Source organism: Augochlora pura, chromosome 10 (genome assembly GCF_028453695.1).
Source record: "Augochlora pura isolate Apur16 chromosome 10, APUR_v2.2.1, whole genome shotgun sequence".
In the NCBI taxonomy this organism is placed as follows: domain Eukaryota; kingdom Metazoa; phylum Arthropoda; class Insecta; order Hymenoptera; family Halictidae; genus Augochlora; species Augochlora pura.
This window is the reverse complement of record NC_135781.1, coordinates 25,616,975-25,630,872: the sequence shown is the minus strand read 5'-3', so window position 1 is coordinate 25,630,872 and position 13,898 is coordinate 25,616,975. Positions and strand designations below refer to the sequence as shown.

The window sequence follows — 13,898 nt, the reverse complement described above, 5'->3', positions numbered from 1 at the left end:
TTGACTTATTGTAACACGTGCTGAAGTTGTTGAAGATAACAGATGCCTTTTGCCGTTTTCCATTTTGCCTTCTCATTTCTTTCGCGGAACCCGCAATCCGGTGATCACGAATTCAAGCGAAATTCTAATCGACGCACGTACGGATCGGTCGAACGAGGATTACTCGTGCAGACACCGCGAACGGCGAGCAACATGGCGGTTCCGTGCCGGATTGAGTTGCCTGTTGCGGCCGGACAGGAAGGAACCGGTGCACGCGACATGTTCGAGGGGTAATATTGGCACCGCATTCGAGAGAAAGGGTCGCTCGGGGTCAAGCGCGTGGGCGTTCGTTATTCCCCGCGACAACTCGATCCCCATGCAAATGTCGCGGAACGCTCTCGCCCTCGGAATTGTATCGTTACTCGTCGGAACCCGGCGCGGCGGTTGTCGCGTGTTTCCTTTTCTTTTTTCAAATAAGGAAATAAATTAAGATGTAATGGGCTTAATAAGGCTCCGGTTGGATAGCATTCCGCGCCGGTCCCTGTAACTAATGGCGGCGTTTGCGCGTTTTATGTCACGTCGGAGGAGGGGGGGACTGCCTCTAAACTTCCGAAACTCCAATCTTCTCCCCCCCTTTTCCCTCCATTCGTTAGCCACGAGTGTGCCGGGTGTGACGTATTCCCGTTTCCTTCTTCAAGAAGGGTCACGAATTAATTCCGTTAGAGCTGAATTAAAAACTGTTTTATTATATTTTCAAGTATTAATTGTATTATATTTGTTAAGAAATTATTATCGAGGTGTGTAATAGGTATTCATTGCGGAATCTGTGAATTTTCAGTGCAACGATTCAGTGCGGAGATGGATAAATAAGTTGATATTCAGTATTATATGCCCTCGGCTATCAGTGTCTGAACATATAGTAATTTTACTTTAATTCACTATCCTTTAGCGGATCATGTTCCGCTTAATTCAAATAGAACTCATTTAAAATCAATCATTAGTAATTAACTTACCAGTTAGAAATATTCTTAACGTTCTTTTAAAAGTAAATAAAAGGACAGGAGAAATAATCAAAGAATACTTTGGAATGTATTTATTAATAAATAATATTCAGCACTTGCTACAGTATCGAAGAACTTTGCCAATGTTATAAACAGCATGAATTTTAATAAATTTTAACCGGAACTTTTATTTCTGTTCTCATCAAAATACACGATGCAAAAATGTTAACGTTAAAATAGACCTAGCTCAAAGTCTCCACAAAATTTTTCAATCCAAGCTTCCGACAATTTATTAGGCGACTCACGGCCAGGAGTGTACGACGTTTCTCCTTATTTGAATATAAATCGTTGGATTCTCTCTATATATAACTTTGTAATCGCAAAATGTGACAAGTAGGCGGACAAGTACTACTCGGTCGGTCGAGGGGTTAAAATGTCGATCAATGGGAGCAGAGTGAAGTGAAAGACGATGGGGAAGACCGAGAGGGGGGGTGGGGGCATCGTGCGAAGAAAGAGGAGAGAGAAGTGGAAGTAATAGCAGCGTCGGCCAAATACGACGCGGATCGGCCGCAGAAAGCTGATACTTGTATACCTGGGATACAGGAGGCCGTGCAGCGGTGTAAATGCAATCAAGAAGGCCTCAATTAGACCGTCACGCCGTACATCCCTCATCTCGAAGTCTCGCCGCTCCTCCCTTCTCTTCGCGTCGATTTCGTCGTCGTCCTCCTCGTCGTCGTTCCCTCCTTCTCCTTCTCCCCCTCGCTTCTCACCTCCCTGCCCGCCTATCAACTCCACCATTCACTTCATAGTCTGACTTGATACCGATACAAAGTGGCTGCAGGAAAAACACCGTTCGACGCGAACGCTGCAAGGCCAAGAGGAATCCACGAGGACGGGGATTTTTTTTTAAAAAAGCAGCAGGCTCCTAAATTTTTATCGCGACTCCCCGGGTCGTTCGTCGTTCCGCGATAAGATCGTGTAGCGTGGAGCTTTGACACTTTACCCTTAATCTAATTACGTAATTGGAGACATAATCGCGGGAGGAACGATTACGGTCGATTAGCCGGCCGAGCGAAGTTTCGGGGCGAGAGGGAGGGTGTCCGTAGCAGTATGATTCCGTCGTAAACCGGCCGGTTTCCCTATCGTTAGACCCTATTAAACGAAGCACGAGAGAGCCTACAAGGGAGGTCCGCGAGGTCCGAGCGGTCTCGCAGCGGGCCCGAGATTAAGGGGCTGTTTAATCTGCATCCGCATCGCGATGATAGGTGAACGCCGGGGAATCATCGTGGGGTCCTTCACGTTAACCGAGTTAGTTACAAGAAACCCTGCAATTAGGGATTGTTAACTGGATAAAACCTTGCGCGTGCTGCGAAAGGGGGGAACCGGGGTCCCATCGGTTCAAAGATGGGCTCCCGGTGCATCTCGACGTGGTCTTGTTCCTGCGAACCTCATCTGCAAAATATTTATCAACCCTATCTTCTCAATTGTTTCGAGCACTTTTCTTTATGCCGCACTTCGAAATTCATCCGACAAATTGCTTATTTTTAATGGTTTCCTTGAAATCCTTGTAACCTTATTGTATTTCACTTTACTATGGTATCAATATTTTTTATCGAACCTACCACGAATCGGACGATTTTGATGACTCCGTGCCAACCATTGATAGGTTCACTTGAAGCTTTATATTTAAATTTTCTTCTACGTATTTTACAACGTTTCTTCATCGATATCCAAGAAAATAATCATCTTATTAAACCTTATAAAATACTTATAGAATATAAGTAATAAAATAGAACCATATGGATAGTTGGATACTTAATCCAGCTACCAGACACTTCAAATTTACTCAGCTCTTCAATTACTTGAACAAAATGTCTTCCAAGCTCCTGCGTCTCCTCCTGACGAAAGCGCTAAAGGCAACTCCACTGTTCTTAGAGAAGCGTAGAAACTGTTACAGTTCACGGTACAGAATGAACCGAATGCGTCAGAGATTCGCGGCTCGATAAATATCGCAGTTTCGACAGCGCCTTCACCGACAGCTGGGAATTTCCTTTTCGGCGAAGGCAGTCCGGTCGCTTTGCTACCGATCGGCGAGTTCGCCTCGACGCAGACAGTTATTAGGTGGCTAGACCCGGTGTAAAACGTCGCTATAATGATCGGTTTGCTAACTAACTGGCTATTTCACCACTCCTCTCGCGTCCCCGCGCGCGCGCACGGTGTATAAACATTCACGTGTGCATATACGTGTATAGATCGGGGCGCACTTAGCCGGCGTACCCGCGGGCACCGTCGATACTGTTTACACCGTAGTAATTTGCTAATGGCCAGGCCGACACGATGAATTCGGGATCGAGCGGCTGCGTGGTCTGCATCTCGATCGCGCGCAATACGGAGGGACCCACGCGGCCCCAACGATCGAGGATCGATCACCGACGGGACACGCCTCTGCCCATTCTCGTCTCACCCTTGTCGTTCTTTTCGCGTTATCGACGATTCCTCGACTCCGCTGCTTAACTCGCACCATTGCCATTTTTCTCCCGATCGTATCATCTTCACGACGTGCTATTAAAATGTTTAATGAATCTTGTAATGTGCAGGATTTAATGGAAGTAATTAATTAATTTCGTGTGAAAATTCTTCTGGTTTGTTATCAGAGTTATATAGAATACATTGTAGATTCTTCGACAGGCTAAACCATTTTTATTTACTTTCTCGATCGATACTGCGGTTAAGCAGAGTACTTTTACAATTGCTAGATGTCTTTCATGCATTCTATCGTTTTTTTCTTCTTTCTTGAGTTTTACGTCGAAAGTTTTAGTTTTAAGTTTTTGTATTTTATCTGTCCTTGCAGAATTGTTAAATTATTATTCTTTTATTGGAATAAAGGATTATCAGGTTGCTCGATAAATGATTATTACTGTTATTATTAAGAAGTGAAGGGAGTTTTGTAAAGTGCAATCATTAACGCATACAATAAAAATATTACTATTGTTATTAAAAATTAAACGGAGATTTCCAGCAATGAAAATGTATACCTACGTCTTTGGCTGCCCGCATGATCCGTCGCTCCGCGATTCTCGTTCAGGCTTCAAAGGCTGCAAAACGTAAAGATTACATCTCCGACGCAGGTTCTGTCGGCGCAACTAGCATCACGGGTGAAGTTACGTCGACTGTTTCGCGAGAAGGACAGAGTCGTCGAAGGAACCGGTAATTTCGAGGCGCGGAGCGATTTGATTGGCCGGTGGAGCGGACGTCGAGGAACAAGACGAGAGGAGAAAGAAAAAGGAGCGCGAGGAGCGCAACAGGGGTGCAGCGGCACGTAACATTTTCAGGAAATTAGAGTGCAGGTGGGGGCCCCGCATTACGTGTTGCGGAAGGTGTCATTAAATCGCGTCTATTATGCGTTTAGCCCGGAATCGGTGTTGGTTCGCGCTCGATATCGCCGGCGCGAGAGTTTCGATGCGCCGTTGCACAGACCGGACGCGGTACCGACCGACGCACAGCTCGCCGAGGAGGCGCAGCGCGCGAGAGGGGAGGGCCCCGTGGTCCGCGAACCACTTAAGGCCGCGTCAGTTTTGATCGGCGGATCATTTGGACGGTAACCGTTCGATTTATCAGCGCGAGGATCGTTAGCGCTCCGAGGGGAGCGCAGGCATCCACGACTCCGCTAATTAGCTGACGCGCATTAATGGCCCGGGACTCCATTAAACTGTGAAATATTTAAATAACTCGTCGACGGGCGTGCCCGGCCGCGAATTACTTGTCATAAGTCAGCCCCGGAGTGCTGTTCGACGATCCTCTCCGGATGATCTGCTCTCTCTCTCTCTCTACCTCGTTCTCTCGCTCTATCTTGCGCTCTCTCTCTCTCGCTCTCTCTTCGCCTGCTTCATGTCGGGTAAATGCGGCCGTGTAATGGTCGCCCGGTTTTTCGTTCAGGAAGTTGACGAGCCTGCAAATTAATACCCACGCGAGCCGCTGCGCGATATTTCAACGATCTAAACTAAATTGAATTTCGGCGGTGATCCGCGCGCGTGAAATCGTGTTATCAATCAATTGCGGAATAGGGTAGACGTGTACCGGTTGTGGCCGGCGCGCCTTTTCTGGCCACCGGTGTTAATATTCATGTTCTCTTCTTCGATGTTGGCTAGAGTCATCTAGCGATCAGGAGAGAACCATGTACCAGCGAATATATTGTTTCCGGTGAATGCGTACAATTATTGAAGCAGAAAAAGCAACGAAAATGAAATTCGCGGCGAAAAGGATAACGCAGAGGAAAGAGGTAGAAACGAAGAGAAACAAATGAGAAGCGAAACGAAGGAAACTTAAAGAAAAGCAAGACGCGGAGAATGAAGGGAAACATAGAAGAGCGACACAAACAAAATTACAATAGTTGGTACGAGTAAAATAGAAACTAGTAGTTTTACGTTAAGATATTGCATTATTACATGTTTTATCAACAAGATTTTTCAACAGTACAAAGTAAAATGTAGAAATGCGAAATGTTGTACAAATTATGCTGCGTTTTAATCACATATTATCCTTCCGTATTTTATGAGGTGGCCAGAACTGATATACAAATGACCACGAACGATGAAAAATGCGAATTTCACTATTTCTCTTCCGTAATCGTTCTCGGACCATTTTGTTACCCTATTGCGAGGTAGATATCGACACTAACGGTATCAATTAATTTATTAAAACTTGCATATTTCTATGAATCCTCAACGTGGCCACAACCGGTGTATCTACCCCACTTGCTTCAGCAGAAATTGCAAGCGTTGTTGGTCCGGCGGATTACCTGGAACGACCGCTAATCTTTTCGACGGCCGTTTCGCCTCGATCGCTGGAATGTGGCGCGCGCTGGATTATCTTAGAGAAAGGTGACGTCGAATAAAATAGAAACATGTTGCATTTCAATTTTCACTGTTTTTACCCTCTTTCTGCCATTCCTCGCTCCCATTACTCGCCGTTTCGCTCACTCTCGTCGTAAACACACGAACTCGTCGTTAAAGAAAAACGTGAAGTTAAAAGGACGTGTCTAAGATTAAGGACAACGGACACCGGTGTCCGAGGGAAACCGCGACAACTTTTCGGAAAGATCGGCCTGCAGTTTCCGGTTCCGCTCGAGATCCCTGATTCTGAAAGCGATTGCGAATTCATTTAGTCATCTGTCTCTTCGTCGTCGTTCGCACGATCGCGAGGGATCCGGACTACGATCGGGAAACCTGTCGATCGGTGAGGTTGCCGACGAGATATATGGCTGCTCGAACACGCTGTCATGATCCGCGGTGTCTTCGCGTAAATGTGCCGGTCAATTCGGAGACCGGGCGAAGTAACGCATACGTCGTTGAATCTATTTACATGGGACGCTTACAGTACGCTAGGAATGCTTATACAGTCGTCGGAACATATTCGCGACTATCGTTTAAAAGTTTCAAATTAAAAGAACGCGTATATAAATAAGTACTTTCTCCTTATCTAAAAACATCGTGTGACGGATCGATGCGGTCGCGGCCGGCCAGAGTTTTCTCGACACGATCGATCTTTCGGTTCCCCTTCCAAACGCTATTCAACGATGCGCTCGTCGCGTAGTCCGTCGATCGCAGATATACTCGTGTACCTAAATTCAAATTTAATTCCACGAGACACGGAATTTGCAAGATGCCTATTGCGTTTACTATGTTCCCAAAAATTGTTTAAACATCGTCCGCAAGGAATGTAAACCGAAAGATCGCTCGGGGAAGCTCCGCCGCGCCACGGTGGATCTGTTACGTTTCGTCTTCTAACTTAACCGGTTACGTTCTCGGTCGCGACGTGAAAAATTTTCGGTCCAGAAACTATTCCGGACCTCGGCTATACGATATGTACATCAATTTTATAAAATCGTCGATTAATTTACACCCCCGCTAATTCTCGATTAAAAACAAATCCTTTAAAACCCTTCTCCGGGCCCAGGGCTTTCGCGTCGCGACGCCGAGAATCTCTCTGGACGGACATCGTTCGATGATGTTTGCTCAAAGCTCGGTCGTGAATACGTTTACGTTGCCACGATCGGGCGAGCGACCTAGGACCCCGAACGGCCAGCGGACCCGGCTTTGAGATCACACCGATATGATCTGGGATCCAACGAAGATTCGCGAAGTCGTCTTGCGCGAATTTTCGCGCGATCGGCGATTGAAGCAGGGCGATGTCAAAACTGTTCCGTGGCATACTATTTCGCGGACCGTCGCCTCGCCCTTTGCTGCACACGCTTGGTACAGCACTCCGCGCAACAACAAAAAAAAGAGCCAAAATGAAGGAGTCTGGTTGGTTGGTGTACCGGCCGCCGTACGGTGTCGCGAACTCGGCGTCGCTCGAGCGGAAGGCTGAAGAAGCTCGTTTTGTACGTGGACAGGTATGTGTCTGATCGCGGCAAGCGCCGGGAACATCGACGGCGATCGACTGGGTTGCGACCCACGCAACAGAGCACAGACAACGCCAACGACCACGAGGAAACGCCGTTTTGTTTTCCCATGGTCGTCCGAGTTGCCAACGCAGGTGCAACCCGTGCACACCGCCGTTTCTCGTTCCGCCATGGCTACGTCGCCGCGAATCCTTCGTCCGAAGATTGGCTAGAGCTAATCGGGAGCTATCGGATCCCATATCGGTCGCTGCACGATCGGACGATAGGACTCATCACCGAGGATTATCGTCGCGACTCTTCGGAGCTCGTATGCGATCCCAAGCCGGTCCGACGCTCTATCGCGCGTTACAAAGGCACCAGTTGATCACAGGAAGAAGCCGGGGCTTTTTGAAACTGTTATGTACGGGTCCCGACCGGAGCTGCTACGAAGACCGTTTGTTCCGAGCGAATGTTACAGGGAATCGAATTATTGTGCCGCTGGCTGAGATTGCTACTTCGGCTGTCAATGTTCTGGAATCTTTGAAGATCCGTGGATCAAAAGGCGACGCAAGAATATCCAACTTGGAACTTTTGAAGTTGAAGTAAGGACAACGGTAGTGGCTGGAACTTCCGATCGCTCTGAACGGTTGCCCAGAGCAAAGAGACTCCGTGAGCGCTCCGGGAAGCGGGATTCGTCAAGCCCCGAAGTAAAAAATCAACCTTCCCTCGCGTGTATGTCGTCAAAGCACGGTGCAAAGTGTCCGGGCCACTCGCATAGAAGTTCTTTGGCTCGTGTCTGTTCGCGAGCGAAGCAGGGTTCGCGTCCGAGAATGGTCGAAGACAACAAGTGGATCGTCGTGTCGTCAACCCCTTGATATGGCTCGCTCGAGTGGGTGGTATCCGGGCGGCTGGAGATCATGGTCGGATAGGCGACTCGTAGGTCAGGCGAGCAGCGTGGCGTTTCGTGTTGTCGTACCTAGTTTCGTGGGCCGCTATAAGCCCTTGTCACTGCTCGTTCAGCTGATCAGGTCGCCGTTCTTGCGGAGCATCTCGAGGTGCAGCTCGTATTCCCTGGCTTTCAGTCGGAGGGACGCGATGCTGTTGGTTCGCCGGTCGATGTCCGGCAGCCCGACGCTCCCAGTCGGTGATCCTTGCGGCGAGCTCGCCGTCGGCGCCGGCTGCGGAACCGCCGGGTGCGGCAGACTGATCGCCGGCGCCGGCGGGGGCGGTGGAGGCGGCGGCGGCGAGCCCTGGACCAATTTCGGCCGCTGCGCCGCCGATATGTTCGCCAGCAGGCTCTGGAACGACGCCGCCGACGTGTAGGGCAGAGGCATCCCCGGCGGTAGCAGCGGTGGCGGCGCCCGATGATAGGGATGGCTCGTGTAACTACCAGGAAGGACTGGCCCGTGACCCAAGGGCGGGTAGCGGAACGCGTCGAAGGGTTTCCGCAGACCGAACGTGCCCAGGTGGGCGAAAGGGTTCGGCAAGGTCGGGGCGACCACCGCCGTCGGTGGGGGTGCGCCCGAGCCCAAGTACGGATTGTACGGGTGAGCCTGCGGGCCCACCTTCTCCTGCTTCCGCCACTTCGCCCGCCGATTCTGAAACCAGACCTGCAACCAAATTTGTTCGGTTAGCTTCCGCTCCGTCACGCCGCGCTGGGGCCTATTTTGTCCCGATCGCCGCGCCGGCAACATGCCACCGTTCTTCCTCTACTAATGATCATCGGACTTGTATCGCCAAATTTCTCTTAATGTCGGCTACAACGTTACGCAGGAATGAAACATATACATTTTGACGTACGAAAGCTGAAAATATTCTAGATTTTTATGCGGTGAGATGTTCTTTTGAAATTTCATATATCGAAATCTTTCCAGATACTGTTTAACTCTTATTGGAAACATATTTTCGACAGATTATCGGAATCAATTACTTGCATCACAAGCCTGAGCAACATTACCTATTATTGCCTTCTACTATATCGCATATATATTTTTTTTACAATTGCGATATCAAAAAACGATTTTCTCTTCATCACAAATTGTGCTCTAAACTAAATTGTAATAATGTGGAAATTATTTCAAGGAAATCAAAGTATAGTCGTGGCAAAGAGATCATAGTTTATTAACAGAAAATACTTACAACATTCGTAAATCGTTCAAAACTCGCTGTCGTGTGTTATAAATGAATACTTCAAAGAAATCTTCGTCTGCGCGTGTTAAGACAAATATCGTTAAGTCAATAAATTAGCTAGTCGATGAATCTATTCCAGAAGTTTTACTAAAAACGAACCTAATAAAAAACAAATCCAATCACAACGAAAGGGTGAAAGAAGCAACGTCGAAGACGACAAAGAAACGGGACGACAGTGTTTTGCAAGAAATAATTGGGCAAGCGGAGTTGAAAGATCGGGGATTGCACGTTAAACGACCGCTTCGTGGATATTGAACGAGCCCCGAATTATAGTATTCGTTCGTATGTATATTTAACTAAGTACGTTGTTGCGTTCGGAGTACTTTGTTGCCACTGGAGGGCAGAGTCGCAATTATCCTAAGTGGGCGAACAGTTTCTCGGGCTCGTTCGAGGAAGAGAAACGAGCACGGAGGAGGCAGGCGAGCGTCGGATTCGAGGATCAACGGTGTTCGCAAAGTTTCGCGAAACCGATTCGCCCGATTTCGGATTAGAAAGGAAAACAGTATTCGGCTCGAGCCGGAGCAGCGGTCCGGCCGACCAATCGGAATCGCGAGTTCTGGCCACAGTGACGCATTCTCCCTTTTTCAGGAAACTCGCGGTGTATCATTACTGTTCGAACGCCGCGCCGAGCTGCGCCGAGGGGGAAGAAACCGCGCGAGATCGCTGCGAGGCAACGACGGATCTCTCTCTCTCTCTCTCTCTCTCGTCCTTTCTCTTTCCTCCGTCTTCTTCCTTCGTCCGCCTACCTGGCCTCCCGAGTTCCTCCTCGAAAATTAACGAAACATTGACCATCGTAAAACCACTCGACACGAATCCTGTTGGCCTACTTTCTTCTGGCCGAACGAGAGCTTCGTCCTCCGAGCTTCGAGGACGGAATACGGCTCCACGAGAGTCCTGCGGGCTCTGATCGACTCCTAGCATCGTCATACAAGCTGAAAGGATACTGTTCTCTCTGTCAAAAATTAATAAATGGTCGTCGATTGATGGCAATGTCAATTGCACCTTGATTCTGCTGGATTCAGTGTCTCTGCTTTACTTCTCCTTTCCAGGAGGATGCTTCTCGATTGAGTAGTATCGAGATCATTATCAAATTTTTCAATAACGCTGTTTCCATTGTTAACAGTTTCTAAACAATTACTTATCGGTGATCTGCTCGCCACGTCTTCTTGAGTTCAAGCGCAATGTCGAAGGTTATAACTAGTCGCTTGTGATTTGAGCTGTTGTTCACCTTATTTTTAAAGTGTTCCATAGCAATATCGTATTCAGAATAAAAATATAAAGTAGGATCAGAAAGATGGACAACTTTTACTCCACATGTTACCATTTTCGAGATTACGAAGTTATGCCTTCAAAAACAGTCTGATACTTCTCCTTTCAGCACCTCTTCGACCACATTTCTTCTAGAAGCAGAACAACCTATTCTCGGATTGCGTCAGATTTCAAAGGATCGAATTTCCGGTAGTGCAACCCCATCGGATAACAAGGACGCGTCGAAGAACAGGTCGAAGAGCTTGCAAGCTGATCGGATAATCGCGAGCGAAACAAACGTGGTTCGTGATGCGTCGACCGTGTTCCGGCGCATTCCATCGCGGAGGTTCCCCGAAGACTCGAGCTCTAATCAGTTCAACGGAAGCTCTAGCCTCCCCTGGCCCCCCTCTCGCAGGCCTCGCCGTCCCGTTCTCCTTATTTCGTCGTGCGCCCTTCGCTTTTTTTCCCCGGTCTCTGGCCGGCTTCGTTCGCGGAGTTTAATTCCGCAAGTCCTCCGTTCCGTTGTTAAGTCGATTCCGTGTCGTGGCGTACACGGCCGATTCGAGACGTTAGCTTGCCGCGAGAAACAAGCCGGGACGAATCGGATCGGCGCGCTCGAGCGAGTCCTGTTTCGCGTGTCTCGTGACAGGACGCAATGACGAGGAGAACCGAGCAACGTGTGCTCCGTTTCCGGAATATTGCCCGGCCGAAGATCGCGTTGTATACGCGCCGCTAGTCGCAATCCGCCTCGGCCAACTTCCAGCAGAACTTCCCGACAGGCAATCTCTGGCGAAACATTTTTTGTTTCGGGGATTCCGTGCATGCGTCTCCGCCGATGGATCATCGCGGCGGATATATAATTGTCTTTGTATCGTCCAATCCTGTTCAGCCGGGTTATTGCGAAAGTTGCTGCGAGGGGAACTGGAATTTTGATGGGTCGCTGGCGAACGCGATGTTAGACCTTCCGACAGCAGTCAGGAAATTAGAACGGTATTTGAAATTGTATTTCTAATCGTCAGTGATTGTTCATCCAGAAAATGGGGCACTGTGCCTCGGTGCGTATTCGAATCTTCTCTGACATTTCTTTCATTTACAGTGATTCGAATCAAATGAAATTTTAAACAATCGCGGAGAACAGAAATTCAATAAAAATGAATTGCTTCTTTAAATCGTTATAGTGAACTGAAAATATGGTGACTGTATTATTAAATCCTTCTTACATGTTCCATTAATATCATTAATAGATATTATTGCCTCTCATTATTTCTAAAATAAGTTTTAACTCACTCGCTGCATTGCGAGTAATCATTCGCTGCATCCTTCTCTTCTAAAGTTACGAGTTCAATTAATTTTATTGATCCAGACCCTTGAGAAAATTGAGTAACAAAGCTGATGCATCGTCGTAATAATTCCGCGCACTTGTAATACATAAGGGAATCAATAAAGGTCATTAACAATTCTGTGAGTTCTAATCAAGATTCCCCGAAACAGGTGCGTGCTCTGCGAGTAAAGAAATCAAAAGCACCGCCGAGAGATGTAGACAAGCCGAACACAATCGGTGACGATGCAGCTTGATCTCGGGAACACTTGGCAGAGATGCAGCGCAGGTGGGGAGCATTTTGGGATGACTCTGCCATTGTTCCATGATCGAGCCTGATCGCCTGCGACCAGGGTGTATCATGACGCGCTAAAAATCTACGTTCCCTCTGCTGACTAATTTCCAGTCGCAACTTTTCCTAACATTTCCTCGTCGTTGGCATTTTTAATTATCTGTTGGATACGGATAAATATTCTTCTTCGTTCGCAGCTGATAGAGGTACGACGAAACTGTATATCGTTTATAAAATTATAAAATTCCAGGCTAATTCTTTGTTGATCTTGTCCTCGCTAATTTCCGACAGCAGGAAAATATTTCTGTGTCGAATCCTCGTTCAGAGTCGATGGAAAAATGTTGAAACACGATTGCAAATTAATTGTGATTAATTCCAGATGCCAGACAATTTTCTGTCGATTTTCCCATCAGTTTTTTTTCCTTTTCCTTCTGTGGAAGTTTCCAACAATTTTTAGCAGACTGGAAATTATTCGTGTCAAATCTTCGTCCGTAATTCATGGAAAAATGTCGCAGATTGAAAATTAATTGCGATCGTTTCCAGACGCTAGATAGCTTTCACTTGATTTTCCCTCCGCACTTCGCTCATCTTCCTCACATAAAAATGCTCAATTATTTTGCAATCGCTGAGAATTGTGTCGACGGCTAATTAGGTTCTGGGAACAATTTTTCCTCGATATTTCCGTTGAAATCGATCGCGGCCACGAACCGAGCCAATTTCCCTCGGTTTTCCGTTCACGGGAATTTCTAATTGTGTTCCAGGGACCGGGGATTATTCGTGCTCGACGGCTCCCTTCCCGGTCGAAGAAGAATCGTCGAAACCCGGTTACAAATCGCTGGTAGCATTGCGTAACGCTTCGGGATGAGAAAAAGGAAGGGTCCGCGAGGGAGAGAGCAGGAAGAGGACCGAGCGCGGTCGTCCGTGCGCGTATGCGTGTGTCCACGGTTGAATCGAACCAATCGGTCGGGGCCCCGTTCGAACATGCAAAGTCGTTGCTAGGCGTATGGAGAGCTAAAGGTGACGGGGTGTGGGGGGTCGGGTGCCAGGACCCCCCACAGCGAGCGGAATTGCCCCCAGCAGGGAGTTAAACATCCGACTTGCGGCTTTTAAAACAAAACCCAGCCACGATCCGCCGCCGCCGCCGGAACCTAGTCGTTTCGTGCTTAATCGTGCCGCATTAATTACGCGGACGCCGGTCGTCCTCCCCTCTCCGACTGCATTTTTTCCCTTCCGCCCCTCCACGGTCTCATCGATTCCTCTTCTTCCCGGTACTTCCTTCAACTTAATCCTTTTTAACCCGTTGTCGTACCATTTCCCTCACGATTACGACGACTAGAAATCTCTCGATTATAATTTCTTCGAGGAAGAAGAAAATTTGTATTTATTCTGCTTTCACGCTTATTCGAATATTTAAATATCCTCATGAGAAGAACAGAATTTGTTACTAGACTGAGTATTTTTGTGCAAAATGAGGATTATCTAAGATGT

At 47.7% G+C, this 13,898-nt stretch overlaps 1 protein-coding gene across 2 annotated transcripts in view; it reads right to left on the bottom strand.

Moving 5' to 3' along the window:
• Positions 1 to 5,374: 5,374 nt before the first annotated feature.
• The window catches only part of LOC144476051 (homeobox protein aristaless), a 122,751-nt gene continuing 114,227 nt past the window's right edge, over positions 5,375 to 13,898 (bottom strand). For both annotated transcript variants that reach the window (XM_078192610.1, XM_078192611.1), the window contains one exon: positions 5,375 to 8,972. In XM_078192610.1, the coding sequence (XP_078048736.1) occupies positions 8,379 to 8,972 (594 nt within the window). In that variant the 3' untranslated portion in view covers positions 5,375 to 8,378. The remainder of the gene's footprint in view (positions 8,973 to 13,898) is intronic.